The sequence below is a fragment of the Biomphalaria glabrata genome, chromosome 16 (assembly GCF_947242115.1).
Source record: "Biomphalaria glabrata chromosome 16, xgBioGlab47.1, whole genome shotgun sequence".
NCBI lineage: Eukaryota > Metazoa > Mollusca > Gastropoda > Planorbidae > Biomphalaria > Biomphalaria glabrata.
Genome location: NC_074726.1, coordinates 16,478,410 through 16,499,984, shown reverse-complemented (window position 1 = coordinate 16,499,984; position 21,575 = coordinate 16,478,410). Strand labels below are relative to the sequence as shown.

The following is a 21,575-nucleotide window of genomic DNA, read 5'->3' as shown; positions in this document are numbered from 1 at the left end:
AAACTGTTGTGCAAGATCAGACCATTGACTATTGCTGTGAAGTTGTTTCTGTGTTGTCTGCTTGGCGTATCCTGAGGTAAAATATTTGAGACAAGAACAGTTAAAAAGTCCTTTTAAAACAACAAAAAGTAAGCAAAAAGTTTACACAGACTTGGTTTTGCATTTACTGGTACGACTATCAAAACGAAGACACTTTTTATTTCTCAAATTAGTTTTCTTTCAATAACAGGACATGTAACAACACCAAGTCAACTACAAGATTAAGGTGAAGATAGTCATCACTATCAGTGGTGTAGCCAGTGAGGAGTGCGGACCGCACGAATGAGACCAACCCTAGTGACGCCTCTACTGACCTTTTTTTTTTTTAAATTTCGAAACTCTACAATGGAGATTATAGGACCAACCCAATGTAAGCATAGAGAATAATTTGAACCTCTGTCACATTTAGCACAACAACAAAGAAAATGTGTACAAATGTTATCAGATAAAAAGATGTTATATCAAATAGGCAGATATAATGAGCCAAACTCTGATGTGTGTTATGTCATACAATGTTATGTACAACGGCGGACTGGGTATCAATATCGGCCCAAGAATTGAAATATATAACCCGGTCCACAAAAGGCGATCCATATGATCTGTAATCAATTGGTAGACTGATTCTCTTCAAAATATGCGAAGTTTGATAATGCATAAAAAACTGGATGCATGCGAGTGTAGGTTTATGTCAAGTATTTTATTTATACATGTAGGTAGTCTCAACATTATAGACAGTAAAATATTGTTACGATCCTCTCTCCTACTCACAACACAACACATCAACACATCAAGAACTTGACAACAATGCTCCAAACAATCTGGTATTTTAATAATGGTCATGTAGATAACAGCCAATACTAGACAATTGGCAACAAACACATCAACAACTACTAATGCTACACAGTACATCACCGAACTAAACTCTATCTCTTTCTGGACTCGTACGTTTCACTGGAGGACTGCACCAGGACCGACTTCATGGCTGACTAACAGTCCCGGTCTCAACGCTTTCCGGTCTTGAACTGCCGCTTTCTTACACACTGTGTCTCTGGTCTGCGCCGGCTTATGATCAGATGACCATAACACGGGCGCTATTCACGTGCAAAGTTCATGCCAGTACTGTCCCTTGCCTTTCAATATAGCACGCTTAACTGTATTTCTGGCCTGTGTCACATATGTCAGCTAATCACACACAGTTAACCCTTTAGCGTCGCGAATAGGGTTATAATAATACCAACCTTAATGAAATAAATATATTTTTAAATGTTTTGGAAACCTTTTGTTATTACTAATTAAAAAGAGGAAGCCTAACGTTTAGAAAGACACTAACTTAACGTAACTAGCTCAAGCTTCTGTATACATTAACATCTGTAATATTTACATTCAAGAAATAACATCGATGCCGACAAGAAAAACAAAAAGCTGATATTAAACGTAGTAGTATCAGTTAGTTTGGATCAGTCGTACAATTTTATTTGTAATAGATCTAGACTAACAGTGCGATTAAAATTATGTTACCAATGGTTTTTGTTTAGCCCTATTTCATGCTTTTAGCTTTCTCAATACCCTTATGGTCTTATCACTTGTCTAGACCAGTTGGACAGGGTTGGGGGGGGGGGGAGGTGGCATCAAGGTGATCGTTTTCTAAGTTCGAACTAGAGAGCTAAAGTCTCCTCAGGCCAACCCTCCAGGGAAGTGCTTATGAAAATAGAATGTTTTATAGTTATGTATTGTTAGTTTTAAACTTTTCTCTCTATCAAGTATAAAGAGAACTAATTCAGCTTATACCACCAATTCAGTCAAGTACAATTTCTCTCATTGTTTGAGATACAAAAAAAAAACAACAACTAATTACCAATATTTAATTAACTAATTGTTTTTTTTAATGGATTCTTGATTTGTAAGGTAAAAGATATAATTGCGCACAATTTCAGAAATTGGGTGTGGGAGAAATGAGGTGTACAACCTTTTACCGGACAGACAAACAGACAGAGTGAGTTGATGAAAGTTTGTAAAAATGATTCGGCCAAACAATAATGTTGAAGACATTGCATAAGTGTGGAAGACAATGCTACTGTTACATTATTAACAATAGCATAGTATGGCTTGACATTCTGCACATGATATGGAGTGGCCTTGTACAATTGTATACTAGAGTTGAATTTCAAACAAAAGTAACGTCTATACAAAAGCCTACTGTCAATATTTGAAAAGTCGTCTGCTTTGAAAAAGTCGTCTGCTTTGCAATAACAATAAAAAATGATTTGGTATTTTTTTAGAGCTGGCCCACCGGACATTTGCCAGGATGTCCATATATCCTGCCCGCTTCTGGTTGTGTGATAAATATATTTTGACATTTAGGTCCATAGTTCTCAATTCAGATGAGAATTCATTTCAACCTGTAAAATAAAGTTTCAACTGAAGATTTTCCCTGTTGCATGTTTGTATTTCAAAGACGTTTTCAACAAATTAAAATTAATATATAAAACAAATAAAAGCAAATGTTTTAATAGTTATCGCATTTGCAAAATCGAAACTATATATTCTGTATTGATAACATTGTCTCTAATGGCATATTTAATTAACGTTTTATTGCAAACTTTATTTATGGAGAATTCTGAAGTAATCCTAAATTACATAGAGAGTATGTTTTCACACAAACTCAGATGTAGCCCCCGATGGATCTGCCCATCGATAACAAATATTCAAGCTTTGTTCTTGTTTGGCTAGAAAAAAATTAATATCTCAACGAGATACATAGTACTAGTGTGAGCCTCAATTAGAGTCAACAAAATGTGCTTGATATATATACATTATATACATTATATTTAATTATGAATTTATGAACGAAAATCGAAAATGGAACTTTTGGACCCTAATTTTATATAATCTATAAAATCTTTTTAAACAATCGTTAGGCGTTTATTTGTCATTCCTATGAAAGTAACAGAATAATGTATACTATGTATCACTCATCATGGTTCTCAAACACATCATCTAATCGAGCGAGGAATCGAGGTATTGGTATAAATGAATTAATTAGACAAAAACATTTCTTTGTAAACATGAGAAATTTGTATGAATTACTAGAGCTGATAAACATTTGCACACGATGTGCAGCAGTTCGTGACAATAAATCTAGCATGGTTATCAAGCAAACCTTTCAACCTTATAATATGTCAAGGAAATGATGAAGACCTTAACAAACTTCCAGGAAATGATGAGGATCAACAATTTATTGTAGTGTTGTAACCCTGTTCCTCCCTGACTAATCATTTATTTCCACGTGCAAAGTAGGGTGATTCTTGTTTATGCTGGTGGGCGTAAATGACCTTAACTAGTGTGTAAATGTGTTAAGAAACTTGAGCCTTATAGAACAGTCTAAGGAAGAGCGCAGCAGACTGCCTGTGAGGAGAATACTGGTTGTTAATAGACACGACCGAAGTGTACCTGGTCGGGTTATGAAGTTTGACACTCAAGCTTACAACCTTAAGAAGAAGAATGTTATCGCCACTTGTTGTCCAATGGTGGTTCTTGTATCAGTGAGTGTAGCTAGTGCTCGTCATGTGATTCTCGAGTTGATCGGATAGTTGGAGATGAGGGTGAGAATCTGTCGGAGGAAAAGTGCGCTGGGGTTAGGCAAATGTTGCTGGAGTTTGGGGACGTCGTGCCAGACAGTGAAAATGGGCTCGGCCAGACTGACTTGGTGTTCCAGGACGAGGTTGTGCACCTGGATCGGTTGCACCGGTATTGTGAGGAGACCAGGGTCTGTTCGGGACGAACTGAAATAGGGAGGGGGAGTGTTGTAACCCTGTTCCTCCCTGAATAACCATTTTTTCCAAGTGCAAAGTAAAGTGATTATTGTTTATGCTGGTGGGCGTAAATGACCTTAACTAGTGTGTAAATGTGTTAAGAAACTTGAGTGATGAGTTTGGATTAGGATTGTGTAAGTGAATCGGGATATGTAAATTTGATTTGGAGATTGTGACATTATTTCTTTTTATAGGGGATATTGATTGATCATAGTTGGATTGTGCTTCTACAATCATAGAGATATCAGCGATCTGAGAATCGGTGAGTTATTTTCTTTAGTTCAATCAAACGTCTTAACAGTATCATATGAAAGATAAGGATCAATGCCTTAAATTATTAAATATCAAGGCAATAATGAGAACTTAAACAATATCATATATGAGATGATGAGGACCTATAGCTTAATGAACATGAAGTGGTGTTACAGAAACGATGGGAGTCGATACTTCACTGGCCATGTGCCAGGGACATACAAAAGCATGAAAGTTCAAGGTCAAATGTTTAGCAAGCAATCTTAGAAAGCAAACTAGTGTATCCTTGCACTATAAAAGATTTGGGACAAATCAGCTATAGGTGCTCAGTTCGGCACAGGTAATAAGTGTGGTTTGATTTAAATTTCTTCAATTCTTTATTAGGACCTGATCATGGCAAATAGAATAACATTCATTTAAATACAGTCTCAACCTACATAGGAAGGATAAGACTAACATAATAAATAATAAGGCCTAGTTGTAAACACAACATACAGTATATAAGTATATATATATATATACATGAAGTAACTCATGTTGAAGAAATGTAAATACTTACCTATTTAAAGGGAGATTTGAACACGTTAAACCTAGCATAATTATGTATAAGAAAACACTTCTGTAAAAAGAAAAAAAAGTTTTAACCCATTAACTCCACAAATTTTATTTTAGTAGCCAGTAGTATCCAGGTATACTTTTGACAACAACAAATAACAATAGGGCAGTGAGATATTCAAAGATGATGTCCATAAACAAAAATGTTAATATTTGAAGTGCAGTGGAACCAAACATATCGAGCATGTACTGTAGAGTCATATGCTTATCAGTTATTTAATAATCATAAAGTCAACTGCTTTTTTTTCTAATTCTTTTCATTGGGTCGCAGTCATCATTTGGCATTGTTCAAGTTTGTTAGCTTTGATGAAGTCTATAGACTCAACCCCCGTATGATAATTAGCTATACATGAGTGACTAAATTGTAAAAATAATTATGCATAATAAATTAGGGTGTCTTAGAGATAAACATAATGTGCTATGGTATAACACTAGGACCTAATAACAAGTTGTATGATTCTAATGTCACTGAAACTCAATTATGTTTTTTCTAATTCATTTATTTACTATCAGAAATCAGGGTTTCATCTTGATTCTTAATGATGACTTTGTGAACTGTTGATATCTCTTTGAGACTCTAAATAAAATAATATAAATATTTATAATTATTATTATATTATTTTGATTATTTAGATTATAATTTTCTAATGTAACAAATATTATTCTAAGCAATCAGTTAAAATATTATAAGCTATGATAACTGCATAAATTTAAAAAAAATATTCTAGATCAAGAATTATTATATTATTGTGAATATTTTTTTGCAAATAATAACCTAATCATTCCCCATAATTATTTCTATAATTTGCAATTATAAGGGAATATATTCCATTTTGCAATAATGCATGCTATTGCTAGTGAAAAAACAAACAAATCTATGTTCTAATCTAAATCTATGGCAAGAGGACATAGTCGTCAAGCTACTGCATGAAAGTCGATTGAAAAAATGTCCATGACATTTACATACAAAGTGCATTTCTAGCCATTATAAACAAACATAAATGTTTTCTTTTAATGCAGTAGCTAGTTGACTAGAAAAACACTGTTAATTTATATTTATATTTGTTGTAAATTTTCTTGTTCATTTGACAAATATATATAAATAAATGATACTGAAAATATACAAAATTATGTTTCTTAATCAACACACTGCTATTATAATCTCCCTTAAATGTATTGTTTTAGAATTATTTTTTTTAATGAAAAAAATCTCTAGCATAATTAATTTAAAAAAATAAACGATTTGCTTTTAAAAAAACAAAAAGTAGCCCCCGATCCTAAACTCTGAAACTGTGACAGACTGGTGGATATTTTACAAAAAACTATTAGCGGCTTTTCCCTTTTAGGGGGCCGAAAAAAAATAGTGTTAGGATTCAATTATAAATAAGCTGACAAAAAAACAACAACAACTAACTACAGAACACATGTCATGTTCTCAAATAAAATTAAGTAAACTGATACCAAACGTGACGCAGACATTTCTCTTAAAGAACAGCGCGTGAATAATTGGCTGGGTCCTAGTTAGCTCAATAACTTTATTATTGAAGCATCTCATTTGAAAGGACGCTACATTCTACTTTGTGTGAAGGATTGTGTTTGATCTCAACTTAGGGATAATTAATTATATCAATCTGTTGTGCTCTTATTATATTCTTTTTACGAAAGTGACAGCATTATAAGAATATAGCACTAAATGACATCCACAAATTGTCTTCCGTGATTGTGTTAATTATTATTGTAATCTCTGGTTTCAAGGAGAATATTTATGTACAGAATAGTAGTCTCCCTTTGTTACTGTATTTTTTTTTTTAATGTACCATAAGCCTGTGAGACTCATTCCGAATGATAGAGGTTTCATTTTCAGGTTTGGTAAGTCAAGATTGACATCTATTTGTTTCATAGCTTCAACTAAAAGCAGTTTCCAATGGGAACCCTTCATAACAAAACAGAAGCCAAAATATGCACAAGTTCACCAAAACATGTTTTCAAAGTTCACTCCTAGATAAGACATTTAATGACAATGTCAGTGCTTACACATCAGACTTTCCAGGCCATTCAATCAGGGTCAGGTCTCTAAGTGTAGTAAACAAGTATTTTTGTTGAGGCCGATAAACTTTTTAGAATGCTTAAATAAAATCTTCTTATTAATAACAAGATTACAAAAAGAGTTTGTGATATCACACAAACTCAGAGGCGGCCCTCATCGAAGTCACCAATGGATTAATGGACCAGGAATATTATAGTCTTGTTTTCATTGTTTAAATTAATAAAATTGTAAAAAAAAAATCATTCGGCGTTTTTTTTCCCCCACATAAACTTAAACATGACAACACTTATTTGATCATCTAAAAACAGAATGGAAACCTCCCAGACATTGTCGGTGGTACCTGGTGCAGTAGCTCAGGAAGTTATCCCTTCCCCATCAACTTTCTTCAAATATGTTCCAATAAACACTATTGCTAATTAGTTCTTTTTGTGGGACAAATACAGTGAGCTGATTACCTACTATTATTGATTTTTACTCAAATGTAAAATAATTGTAAATTCTATTATAAAATCCCACTGTTTATGACATTTATTCAAATGTTATTGCAAATTTTGCAATGATATTTAATTAAAATTAGAAACAGGTTTCTTTTGTTATACTTAAATACAGAAATTGTATAACGTTGTGCTTTGACATTTAAACTTAAACTACCATCTGGACGTGTCTAGGCATGTTTGGGCATATATCTAGAGATTTTAATATAGCTATCTTTTCCGATGTGTCTGCTTTTGCCAAGATATAATTTTTTCAACTTGGTTGTCATCCCCAAAATGGTTTCACCCGGTGCGACCGCACCCCTCGCACCCCCTAGTGACGCTACTGCTACCAGATACATACCTCTCCCCAACAATTTCGATTAATATATTGGAGTAGACGGGCTAGAAAATTTAAAAAATTATCCCGCACAACTTACCGAATTTCCCTTGCGAACAACATAGTGCACTATTTACTATACTAGTAAGCCTATTAACTCTGATTATAATCGCTCTTTCTATATATACTTTATAGGTCTAGACTAGATCTAGAATATAGAATACTAGTCGACCGGCGGCGTAGCATACGCCGATATTTTGCAGTGCCGATCTTAGGCCACTGCAACCTATGCGACCGCAGTGGGCCCCGCACTTTCATAGGACCCGGCGTTAATTCTATGTGTATAAATTATTAAATTAAACCATTTTATAACATATAACATATTTCCCTCGCCCTCCTGTCGATTTACCAGGAGCTCCTGGAAATCTCATAAAATTGCAAAATATACGAAAATGTCCTGGAAATATCCGGAAATTATTAGAATCTTCAGAAAGCTCATACTAATCTCCTAAAATATACAAACAAAAATTGTCATTTTGGGGTGTCATTCAATATGGAAAACGCCTATCCTACGCTCGATAAAAAAACCGCATTATGCAATACCCGTAATTGTGGAATCTAGTGAAAGAAGCTTCTCGCGCCTCAAACTAATGAAAAGTTACTTGAGGTCTACAATTCTCAAAGATAGATTGCAACATTTGGTAATTCTTGCTTGATCTATGTAGGAAACGGAATTCTTATGATATACTGTATGACTTTGCTTTACACAAGGCTCGTGTAGCAATTCTGTACGTAGTAAAGAATGAATAAAATGCAAAGACGAATATATTTTTTAATAAAAACTCTTAATTTTCACAAATTATCCGTATCCCTACCTAAACTGGGCCTCGCGAAATCCGTTTCGCATTAGGCCCACAATGGTTAGGTCCGGCCCTGCTATTTAGTGACGGGTGAATACTATTTGTTCTTCCCCCCTCTCTTTTTTTCGCCTCTAAAATTACGTGGGGTAACTCTAGTCCTCCGACTTGAAGAAACAAAAGAGTGATCTTTCCATTACTTGGTGTCCAAACTCTTGAGCCATGAAGAGAATTAAATATAAACTACCGCACCAGGTGCCACCGATACTCTCTGGGAGGTTTCCATTCTGTTTTTAGGTGATCAGTTGGATCTCTACTCTACTTATTCCAGAAGAGTTAGAGGAGTTTTATCAAAGACGAAGTGTTGTCCTGTTTGCTTTTATGTGAAAAAAAAAAAACGCCAAAGGATTTTTTTTTTTTACAATTTTATTAATTTAAACGATCATAACAAGACTACGGCTTAAATATTCCTGGTCCATTGGTCCATCATCATCATCATCATACTCCATTTGAGTGAGGGCTTGAGAGGCTCAAATCCTCTCTTGCAAAAGCCCTGGACAGAAACCCTGCTGTCTTGCCTAATGCATACATGTCACCAAACAGGTCGAGAATGTTTGGTTTCCCAGACCTGTCGAGACGGAGATCAGTAAGTCTGGGGCAGTCAAACAGAATATGAGGCTTTGTTTCCTCTTCTTTGCTGCAGCGGGGGAACCGTGAATGGAAATTTGGCCATTGTGTGAGAAATATGAGCTAACAGACAGCCTCCACCACGGGGAAATGCGATCAGGGCGCCTCATGCGCTCCCAGAATCCACGGGCTTTTGGAACTTGTCCCAGCACTCTATTGGTCCAATGGTGACTTCGATGGGGGCCGTCTCTCTTTGTAACCTTGTATATAATTTAAAATATTTTATATATTAGTTTTTAAAAATTACACTTTTGACTTTAAAGGATAATGCCCATGGTGGCTGCATGTATATAGTACGAGCACGCCACTAACAGACACTTCTGAACCAGGACAGTGTTGCCAACTGTAAGATTGAAATGTATTGTCGGTTAAAATGCGAAAAGAAAAATACAATGAATATAAAAACGTAAATGTTTCTGTGGTCTATTTTCCTTTTATCTCTATTGTGGGGGCCTCTAGAGGAGGCTCTGAGGCAGCAGCCCCGCATGCCTTCTCTTAAATCCGGCCCTACATTCACCACAGAGCCCAATCAACAACTAAAGTAGGTTAACATGGCTATTATCATACTAACACTAACAGAGACCTTGTAAAGAGTCTGAGAATACTAATCCTAATTGGACACATGCCGAATGACCTGTTTAGTGAGAGATTATCTGTTGATGTCAGGGTCAGTTTGACTTAGATGATAAAATGGTTAAATATAGTTACACAGGGGCGTGACAAGTAAATTTTCAGTTTCTGAAATAATGTAATAGCCGTCATCTTTGTATTCTGTTCATCTGATGAGCATGAAACTCTTAGACCTACTCAGATGTTCAAGTTTTCTTATCAAATTATCCTTAGTAGGAACATCATTGAGGTAATTAATAATGGGACCCCGTGGGCTTCTTAAATATCAGTAAATGATTATTATGTACAGTTGTATTTATTATATTTTCGCTTATAGATGGCTTTTCTAGTCTCGTGCATTACATTATTGGGATGGTCAGCTTGTCGCATGAGCTAGATTCCCATGAATATCATTAAAAATCACACTTATTAAACTATTGAACGTGACCAAACCTGGGTTCGAACTAAAAAGACAATGAAACATGATATGTAACGTAATAAGCTGGACAGACAGTATTCACATGCCAGAGCCGAGTTTGACACCCAGCCCACAATAGTTTGAACATGTATAGGCCTACATTTTTACGCCGTTTTGTGTCAGCCCCAAATTTCCAGTTTCATGCTCCTGAGACAGTGTGTTAATTTAGCTAAACTGGTTTCTTTCGATGTTTGGAGACAAACAGTGTGATGTTAAAATAAACTATTTCAATTTGATTCAACTCGAGCAGTTTATAACGTATTCTTCCAGGCTAAACTAATATTTCTAGTTTTACTAAAATATTTGTACTTACTGAAATGTCTGTACTTACTGAAATGTCTGTACTTACTGAAATGTCTGTAATTACTAAAATGTCTGTACTTACTGAAATGTCTGTAATTACTAAAATGTCTGTACTTACTTAAATGTCTGTAATTACTAAAATGTCTGTACTTACTGAAATGTCTGTACTTACTTATAGTGACAAATGCATCGGAGTGCGTTTCATTTGCATGACAAAGAATTTAATTCTAGAAACACTGCATCAACACTCGTCACGCCAATTAACTAGTGCAACAAATTGTAATGAATGTGACCTTAGATTTCATGTCATTAGCAAGTCGGTAGCTCTGACCTCATAAACAAAACATAATCATTTGACTCAGTTACTGCGTATAGTGGAGAACTCTTCCTAGACATGTAATGGCATTCTAACGATTGGTAATTAGAACATTCATTTTGTGTTTATAAACTGTCGTTGACTGGGAAACACTGCCAAAGTTTTTGTCTCCCTCGGCACGGTAAGTGAATTAGACACACACACACATGTAAATATATATACCAACCTGCTTCCATGGGGCCATGCACATATTCATCTATACATAAATGTACACACTGTGACACACACACACACACACCCCAATACACACTCCGGTAGTGAAACGTGGACTAGAGTTTAATTGTTTTCACTACATCAAAAAAGGTAAACAAATACTAGCACAAGGCTATCAGTGACTTAGTGATGTCATGTAAGCTAACTATCAGATAGGGTCACTGTTAATCCAACTGCAGGTGCTACAAAGTACAATCACCTTAGAAACTCGCTTTGTTTGTTTTCATCGGAGACCAAACTTCTGGCGGATTGTAATATTAGTCAGTAAGACTTTATAGAGTTTTTCTTTCAGATCTCACTAGTAAGTAGATAATTAATTTTGTCATTTCTTTGTGCGTTAATATGAATAGTTTAAATCTCTACAGCAGTTCCTAGATACTTTGAAATGGAGCTTTGGGTTTACGAATATCTTAATGAATAACACAACATTTGAGAGAAATATGTAAATCTATATCTAGTTATTTTTTTTTTAAAAAAAAAATGTACGATATTTCTACAATTGATACTAACAATATATATATATATATATATATATATATATATATATATATATATATATATATATATATATATATATATATATATATATATATATATATATATATATATATATATATATATATATATATATATATTATAGATATATAAAGGTTAGAAAATTGACACAAAATGACAAAAATGTCACTTTCCATCTATGAATCATTTAGAATTTAACATGCTTGTGGAGGGGTGAGGTATAATGCCACTAGCACTGGTGGATCGTTTCCACCTACACTTTAACTGACACCATGGGGGGGGGGGGGGTTGGGGTTCAACCTCCCCCTCCAAAATGAAATCCTTGAGGGGGGATCGGAATTTAATGACTAATTTTTTGCTTTGATTTTGTTTAATTTAGGTGAGATTTTAATACTAAACCATCACTTGACCCAGCGCAGCCAAGGGGATTTTGAGTTTAAACCCCTACCAACAAAAACAAAACAAAACAAAAAATAATGCAAACGACAATCCCCCAATTCCAAGAGCATAGCTAAGGAAGATTTTGGTTTTAAAACCCCTCCAAAATTACGATAAACCCCCTCTACAATATAAAAAATGCAAATTACAAACTCAAAATTCTATGAGAGTAATCAAAGGGGTTTTGAGTTAAAACCTCCCTTCAGCAGGGTTTGAAGCTAAAAAAATACCTGTTCAATATAAAAAAAAGCAAATTAGGCACTTAGAATGTTATGAGCTTAGCCAAAAAGGTTTTGAGTTTAAACCCCCTTTCAGCTGGGTTTGAAGCTAAAAAAAATACCTCTTAAATATAAAAAAGCAAATTACACACTCAAAATTCTATGAGTGTAGCCAAAGGTGATTTTGAGTTTAATCCCCACTCCAGTGGGGTTTGAAGCTAAAAAAATACCTCTTCAATATAAAAAAAAAAGCAAAATACACACTAAAAAATCTTTGAGCGTAACCAAAGGCGTTTTAAACCCCTTCATCAGGGTTGGATGCTAAAAATACCTCTTCAATATAAAAAAAAAAGTAAATTACACACTAAAATTCATTCAGCGTAGCCAAGCCAAGGGGGGAGGGGTGTTAAACTCCTCCAGATGGCAATTTTTTAAAGTTTAAAACCCCTCCAGATGGTTTTGAGGTTGAAAACCCCCTCTTCAATATTAGTCAAACTACACTCACCAAATTCTATGAGCGTAGCTAAATGGGGTTTTGAATTTGTAAAAAAAGAAATCCAGAGATTTTTAGTTTAAAAACCCCCAACAGATGATTTTGACGATGAAACTTCCCTTTTCGATGTAAATTCCCTTTTCGATGTAAAATCTAAAGCAAACTATAGTCACCTATTTCCAAGAGCGTAGCCAAGAGAGGTTACAAATTTCTACCAGTGGCTGTGCTCCATTAATAAAGTGCAGTGAATAGTCATTTGCTGAAATTGAAAAAGACAAAATGTGGCTCAACAAAGATGCCTAAGACGGATTTTATAGTCAGTTATAGAGATCGGGTCTCAATCAAGGAAATCCTATGCCGAACTGGGAGTCGACCCCATATTAAGGTTGCGACAGAGCGTCGCATGAGGTTTGTGGACACATGTTCTTCGACAAAATGAATTAAGCATAATAAGAGTTGCGATGACATCGAGCCCATTGCGAGGAAAGCGCAAACAGGTACTTCCTTGTACAACTTCACGCCACACTTTCATGGAGGTCCTCAGAGCAGTTGGGAAGAGGCTTCAAACATTGCCAGTGACAGATTTTTGTGGAAGCAGCTTGCCGCACAAAGCGCCGAAAGGCGCCTGAGGATCTAAGTATGTAAGAATAGCAGATTAGGTTTTTGATAGAAACTTTTTAATAACAGGATAATGCACTGTAGATACCTCAGAATATGCATTTTGTTGGCTTTCAATACAGGAAATAGTGCTTAACGGCGGGGCGTTCGCTAGGGGACCTCGCACCGCTCCCTCAAACCCCCTTGCTGGCAAGGGCGGGAAGTCTACAATTTTTCCATTAACTCAGTGAGAACCTATTCTAGGGTACAATTAATGTCTTCCGAAAGAATGAAGGGTCAGAATGAAATGAAGATTAATTACACACACACACACACATACTTACATATACATGTAACCTGGCTACGCCCATGAATGACACTAACATTTTGTTTGAGGGATGGCTGGTAGGCGGTAAATAACCCAAAAATGGGATTAAATAGTTATGTATATAGTTGTGTATATAGTTATGTATATCGTTGTGTATATGCTGATAATTTATATCTAGGATGTTCTTTCATTGTGTCGTCCCCTCTCACCAATCTGAAATTTGGCAGGTAGTTTAGGTTTTCAAGAAATCGCGCAAATAATTAGCAAATATCAAATTAAATGGACATATTTCATACAGAAATCTCTAAACCTAAAAAAGAAAAACCAACTTGAAAAAATAACTCTGGAATCCTGGAATCCACGATACATCATAATGAATCTCCACCCTAGGACGAAATCTCTCTTCCTACTATAAGAGACCGTATTGAAAATATAAAAAATCTGAAAACATTCCAACAGAGCTCAAGGAAATAGTGAACTGTTTTCTTCAAACTTATTATCCTAGCAATCAGATGGCTCATCCCATAAAGCCACCACAAATGGAGGAACTGGAATACTGATCGAATGGCCCAATGGATGAAAACTAGAAAAAATCCATTGCAACTGGAGAGATCTCTGACAGTCACAGAGCAGAAAGGGAAGCACTAGAACTAGCTACTACCATGCTAGCAAATCATCCAAGTACCCCGCACAGTCAGACTGTCTTTCTAACCGATGGAAAACAACCCTCCTAAGCTTGGAAAACTCTGATTCCTCTTATATAAAACGAATCAGGACAGCACTTACATAGCTCAACAAAAGCAAAAAAAAAAAAAAAACTGTTATTCAATAGATACCAGCACATATAGAACTAGAAGAAAATGAGAAGGCTGACACACTCACCAAGATTGGGAGAACAAACTCACAATTAAACTCTGCACTCTATTCAGAAGAAATGAAGAAACTAATATTAAATAAAATAATTGAGAAATGGACAAGCTCTCATTTAAATCACAAGAAAGATGATGCTTATTATAAGCTATCCCGATAAGATAAACGTCTAATCTTTCGACTCAGGACCGGACACAACAGAACGCGACAACATATGTACCGGAAGCTCAAAATTGGAATCAGTGAAATCTGCCAATGTGGAGTTTCACCAGAGAATGCCGACGCCTCCAAAACTGCTCTCTTTACCAAGAGGCCCGTATAAGACATTGGCCCCAAATCACCCCAATAGAAAGAAAACTATATGGAGAGCTCCCTGATTTGGAAACCACTGCGCAGTTCATCTCATGTATTGGTCTAGTCATCTGAACGCTGCAACATAAACATGAGAACGAAGAAGACGTTAAATGGAATAGGGTGGAACCTGTTTTAGATTTTCCACTCCACTCCACACACTGTGCCAAAATGAGAGTGAGGACAGAATGGCAGGCATTATGGCAGGCCTACCGAGACCAGTCGTTACAGAAGGTCAAATTTACTTTCAACTGGATTTTATTGTGAACAAATTATAATAACCAAACCAGACTTGTCACTGTGTGATCCATTATGTTGTTATTTCTTTCCAAAGATACGCATATTCTTTCAAATTTCTAGGAAAATCTTTAGCGCCGTTTTCGAAATTTCCATCCAGTGTCTCATAAAGAGTTCGCAAGCTAATCGCAACAAGTAACTTAAACACAAATATTTTGTTACATCGATTCCTATTTATGAAGCGGATTAATTTCTTAATCTCCACACTGTCATATTAGCTTCATTATGACAAAAAGCCTCTCTATGTAGCTTTGCACAATCATTTTTAGCGACCCCCGAAAGGGGAAAAGACGCTATTAGTTTTGTGTGGCCTGTCTGTCCGTCCATCCCGTTTAGATCTCAGAAACTAGAAGAGAAAATGAAAATCGGACATCAGGATATTTTAGATCATTCAAAGATCTGATGCAACGGCTTTTTTTTTCTATTCTGAAAGCGAAAAATCTAATTTATTAAATCAATTATGCTATCAGTTTTTTTTTTCATAAAAATATATCATTTTTACAGCTATTCTTTATTAATAGAAATGAAAACTGGAAGCATATTAATAATGGAGGCTACAATTTACCAATTTTTAAACACATTTATGGTTTTAGATTTTTGGTCAAAAAAAATTTTTTTTTAGAATTATACTGCGAAGTTATGTAAGTTCTGTCATACTAGATACTATATTTACAAAAAAATGTTAACTTTTTTTTAAAGAGAAAAAAACTATTTAGTATGCAAATAAGTTGGACATAATTTCTAACAATTAATAAGTAGTTGTTCATATTATCGCGTGAACTGCAGAATGTTTGCCGTGCACTGGAACATAAAACTAATAGAATTTTTTAACGGATTTTTTAAAGCTTTGAATAAGAGATTGACCCTTTACAAAACAATTAGATCAATTAGATATTCATTATAAGACAGTTAGGCCAGGTTCACAACTTACTTCACATTCACGTTCACCTATCCCTTGGTCTTTTGGACCTTTGGGACACCACACAGGATCTATCAACCTTCTTTCTCCATTCTTCTCTGTCATTAGCCTTTGATAGAACTTCATTATGATATTCTTTCTGAAAATATTGAAACATGGCTTTTTACCTGCCTGGGTGTACCACTTCGGGGGCCGATTTTGAGTTTGTGTTTCCACACAAACTGTCTTTGTAACCTTTTTTTTTCTTTTATTGTGAAAGCAGTTTATCAATTTTTCAATTGTCCTTAAGTTATCAACAAAGATAATAAGAATAATATTATAACATATCACAGTCATGTTTTCATATAATCTTAAATTTGTACACTTAACTTTTTTATTCTATACTGTTTCTTGTTCTTTTTATATAGATTGTTACTTTGGCTGCATTGACAAAATGTTGAACAGATAGTGCAAACATCTTCGTTTGATTGACATTCATTTATCTCTTGATGTAAACATAACATCTCGAGCCCCTCATGATGAGCTCTTTCTACCTTAGCTATCTTACGTGCACTATCTTGTTGGTCAGCGAACTGGTAGCCATGGAATCACTGACCAACGTCCTATCCAGTTCATTTACGTTAGCCACTAGTGCACGCTGGGACGATAGTGTCCTACCATCTCTTAGCTCAACAGAACCACAAAACAGAAGGTCGTTGGTAGCTTCAGTCCCCAATGAAACGTCAACTACAAACTCTCTTGATGGTTGGTTGAAATCTTTACCTAATACAGACCTTCACTTTCAACAGACATTTTCAGGCTTGAACTTGAATAGCCAGACGATATCAACTGGTAAGTAGCATTTCAAAATGTACAACACATCACCAACTTAGAAAATACAGGCAATTTTAATACTAAGCTAGTGAAAAAATAAACTTTAAAGTCAGCCTGTCAAACTGCTACACGTAGAGTTTGTAAACTTATAAGTAACTTTCTAGACTCCATATCTGCTACATTGATAGATTATAAATTACATAAAACAATACATAAATATATATAATTATTTGCTTCTATTTCACAGAAATGACAGAGACATCACCTGTAGACGATAACAGTATTTCTGACATGTCGATACCTACAGTTTCATTGTTAAACCCCAGTGTCATTAAGAGTGGCCAAATCAATGACATGTCAACAAAGTTAACGTCAGCCAACAACGTATCAACAAACCTTGATATCCACTTAGTGTCAGCTTCATATTTTGAGAGGGTGACAGAGACACCGAGGTTACCAGACATGACTGAACTCTATGAAGGATCCAGTGGACTTAGCGATGCTTCGGCAGGAAATGTGATATTATCTACAGATTTTTCTTCATCAGCGTCATCCTCTTTGATGACATATTTATCAACGTCGCCGATAGTAACTGTCCAAATAAAGGAATTTCCATCGACATCAAACTTGTTCATACTTCCTACAGAGTCAACTGTGCCAAGGACGTCAATTCCATCCACAGAGATTCCCCACAAGGCAGTTGTGAACTTAAATAGTTCTAAGATTCTTATTTTACCATCAACGATTGGCATTACGTCTGCAGACATCTCACTGAATGTTACGGATTATATGTCACCTTTGGTTCTTCCAACGTCGGATTTTATGACACAAGTTTTAATGTCCACCAGTCCATCCACAGGACTCACGTCATCATATTATACGTCACCAGGAAAAACTTTATCAGAAGAATCAACCACACCTTATCTTACTTCACCATCAAAGCTTCTATCAACAGAACCCATTACAACTGATCTTAGTGAAGCAAAACTTTTATCAACAGAACACATTGCACCTGATTTTAGTGAATCAAAACTTTTATCAACAGAACCCATTACACCTGATTTTAGTGAAGCAAAATTTCTATCAACAGAATTCATTACACCTTATCTTAGTTCACTATCAAAACTTTTATCAACAGAACCTATTTCACCTGATCTTAGTGATGAAAAACGTGTATCAACAGAAACCATTACACCTGATCATAGTTCACCAGGAAAAACATTATCAACAGAGCCTCCTACAACCTATTTAACTTTACCAGTAAAACCTTTATCAACAGAACTGTTCATGCCAATGTTTACTACACCAGCACTAAGCTCATCAACAGAGCTCGTCACACCATCTATTACCACACCAGAGGCAACTCCGCCAACTGATGGTGTTACCTCAAAGTTCAGTACCCCAGCTACACCACGGACTATCAATAGCACTCGAGCACTAGACAAACGTAAGTAAGAACTCTCTAGACACTAAACAAAAGGTTGTTATACAAATGTGTATTAAAACTATTCATTGCATTATTGTTTCGTTGAGATAACTTACCATTTGTAAAGCTGATTCATATTCTGTAGTAATTTGAACATGTTCATAGTTTTATATTTTTTGAAACATTTTACAAAATTGAAAAAAAATTTGAGTGGACCCTCCATATGTAAAAATTAAAACAACAACAACAACCCCCCCCCCCCTAAAAACAACTAAGTTTTATTTTTATTAAACAATAAAACTTTTGAACCAATCAGATAATTCCTTTATTCACAGTGTTTTATTTTTTATATCAATATGACGGCTAAATGAGTAAACCTTTTTTCTAAGTGTTTTATATTTGATACTAGACAGATATTACCCGCTGCCCGAGGGTCTTAACTCTTAACTAGCGTATTATCGCTTATGCGAATCAATTTGGAGCGTGTCTTTCTATCCAGAAAAAATGCCAATTATTGAGAGTAACAAAAAAAAAACCAACTCAACAAATATATACCACTTATCTTATTCCTGGTAAACCAGTTACACAGACAAAAAAACTTACCCCTGAGTGTAAATGTATATGGTTATTGAGTCGTGATGTATTAAATTGTCGTTGCTGGGTAGGTGTCTTGTGAGTGATCTGTAGAATGTTGTATCGAAATGCTGAGGTGTCTTGTTTAGAATGGGAAGCAATTTGTTTAACCTAATGCCAAAATAATATACTACTAAGAGGAGACCTAACTACTTTTACTACAAATTTTATCCTAAGTGTTTGGATTTTTCTGTGAATATCTTGTAAGCCTATTTCCCCTTCTCTTTTATATTGTATGAGTGTTGTATGTTTTATGTTCCTTATTGTGTTTTTGAAAATTAAATTTCTGATAATGGTATTAATGTTAGGTATGACATTGGGAGGTGGTTCCACTATATTTGCTTAGTAGATTATTTTAGGGATGACCAAGTGGTTTAGTAGTATAGCTCTCCCAAATAGGGTTGTCGCCATGTATTGAAAAACTTTAGTCACAACCTTTGTGTGGGCCAGGATTTCTGCTCACTGTTTTATGCAGTAGTGTGCTGGGTAGCTAGTCAACACGATGCCACATATTTTTTTTTATTTCTTTTTGTATTCTAAGGTTAAAGGGAATGTTGGGGGATTTCGCACCTACCAAGTCCCATAATGAAGGATTTATTTTTATTTATTTTTGACCCGCTCGCCCTCCCAAATAATGTAAATTTCTCTATAATTTTAACTATATCTTTTTCTGAGGTGAGGTGAAGAAATAGGTGGTATCATCAGCATAGGCTTATTTATTTGACTGCGGGGGTTGGACCTTGGATTTTTATTCCTAAAATCTCTGGGTCTAACCTAATATTCTCTATCAGGGGTTCTAGGCAAAGGGTATATAGAAAGGGGGATAGGGGGCAGCCTTGTCTAACAGATTTTCTAATGTGAATCCTACTGCTAAGTGTTTGGTTTATTATTTATTATTTATTAGAAGTTGACTTATGGCCTCGGTGTAGGCCAGCTTTATGTACGTTATCAACGTCTTGTCTATGTCTGTCTTGTCTATGTCTGTCTTGTCTATGTCTGTCTTGTCTAATATTTTAAATAAGTAACTTTGGTCGATTCTGTCATGGTCTTTCCATTGGTCAATGGACATGGGGGCTGCTTTCAAGTCTTTGTCTTTACTGTCTTATATATATAACATAAGTTTTGGTGTGTATACCTATTTGGCATTTACTTTCAGTCAAAAGATGAAACTATGTGAAATGAAGACTGGTGTACACTATTGAGCAAACTAGATACACACCAGGGTAGACTTAACGAAACAGTTTTCATCATTTCATTTATTGTCTCCCTTTGTCATTAACAGAATCTGCCAGTCTCAAAATTCCGTTTAAGATCAAATACAGTCTGACGTTTTTACCCGAATATTTAGACAACACTTCATCTGCATATGGGAATATTTCAAACCGATTTTCTGACCAAGTAAGTGAATCATTTACACATGAATAACAATAACTTAAAGAAAGTCACTGCGCTCTCAGTTCTTATTTCTCCAATGTTTTCTGAAAATTTAAAGTTTAAAAGTATTATCTACTATTTGTCCTTAGTTTGAAAGTATTATCTACTATTTGTCCTTAGTTTGAAAGTATTATCTACTATTTTTTCTTAGTTTGAAAGTATTATCTACTATTTTTCCTTAGTTTGAAAGTATTATCTACTATTTTTCCTTAGTTTGAAAGTATTATCTACTATTTTTCCTTAGTTTGAAAGTATTATCTACTATTTTTCCTTAGTTTAAAAGTATTATCTACTATTTGTCCTTAGTTTGAAAGTATTATCTACTATTTTTCCTTAGTTTGAAAGTATTATCTACTATTTTTCCTTAGTTTGAAAGTATTATCTACTATTTTTCCTTAGTTTGAAAGTATTATCTACTATTTTTCCTTAGTTTGAAAGTATTATCTTCTATTTTTCCTTAATTTGAAAGTATTATCTACTATTTTTCCTTAGTTTGAAAGTATTATCTACTATGTCTCCTAGTTTGAAAGTATTATCTACTATGTCTCCTAGTTTGAAAGTATTATCTACTATGTCTCCTAGTTTGAAAGTATTATCTACTATGTCTCCTAGTTTGAAAGTATTATCTACTATGTCCCCTAGTTTGAAAGTATTATCTACTATGTCCCCTAGTTTGAAAGTATTATCTACTATGTCCCCTAGTTTGAAAGTATTATCTACTATGTCCCCTAATTTGAAAGTATTATCTACTATGTCCCCTAGTTTGAAAGTATTATCTACTATGTCCCCTAATTTGAATCCCTCTCTTCACATCGACACATGTTTCGTAAATCAGTCCACACAGTCTGCACTTTGTAGTTTCATTGGATTTGAAAATATTTGAAGTATTCCTAAGCTATGTATCGTCACTAAAATACAATGCCTCATTTTCACATTTTAACATTGCTAAATCAAATTGCTAAGCTACTGATTAATTAGTAATTAATTAGAAATTAATTAGTAATTTGATTCCAGTATCCTTAATACGTTTTTATTTCTGACTATTTTAAACATTTTTGTTAAGTGTCTAAATGTTCCTGGTTTGGTTTTGTTTGCTAACATTTTAAATTTCACGTCAATGTTTTCATACTGTTTTCTCTAT

The 21,575-nt window shown here is 34.8% G+C and overlaps 1 protein-coding gene and 1 long non-coding RNA gene across 7 annotated transcripts in view; one reads left to right on the top strand and one right to left on the bottom strand.

Annotated features, from left to right (window-relative positions):
• Nucleotides 1–11,203, bottom strand: LOC106067030 (uncharacterized). 2 transcript variants are annotated; one of them, XR_001217661.2, is made up of 3 exons: nucleotides 11,055–11,203; nucleotides 4,663–4,722; nucleotides 1–2,438 (listed from the first exon to the last, which is right to left on the bottom strand). It is a non-coding gene; the product is annotated as an uncharacterized LOC106067030 (long non-coding RNA). The 2 variants fall into 2 exon arrangements; XR_008775284.1 differs by lacking the exon at nucleotides 11,055–11,203 and adding an exon at nucleotides 10,685–10,835.
• The window catches only part of LOC106067029 (mucin-3A-like), a 35,574-nt gene continuing 20,564 nt past the window's right edge, over nucleotides 6,566–21,575 (top strand). Inside the window, exons 1-5 of one of the 5 annotated variants that reach the window (XM_056013707.1) lie at nucleotides 10,872–11,009; nucleotides 16,536–16,959; nucleotides 17,189–17,998; nucleotides 18,137–18,388; nucleotides 20,283–20,398. In XM_056013707.1, coding sequence (XP_055869682.1) covers nucleotides 16,644–16,959; nucleotides 17,189–17,998; nucleotides 18,137–18,388; nucleotides 20,283–20,398 — 1,494 coding nt within the window. In that variant the 5' untranslated portion in view covers nucleotides 10,872–11,009; nucleotides 16,536–16,643. Of the gene's footprint in view, nucleotides 6,588–10,840; nucleotides 11,010–11,254; nucleotides 11,403–16,535; nucleotides 16,960–17,188; nucleotides 18,389–20,282; nucleotides 20,399–21,575 lie in introns of those variants that run through there. The other 4 variants (XM_013226137.2, XM_013226136.2, XM_013226134.2 and 1 more) reach the window with 4 other exon arrangements.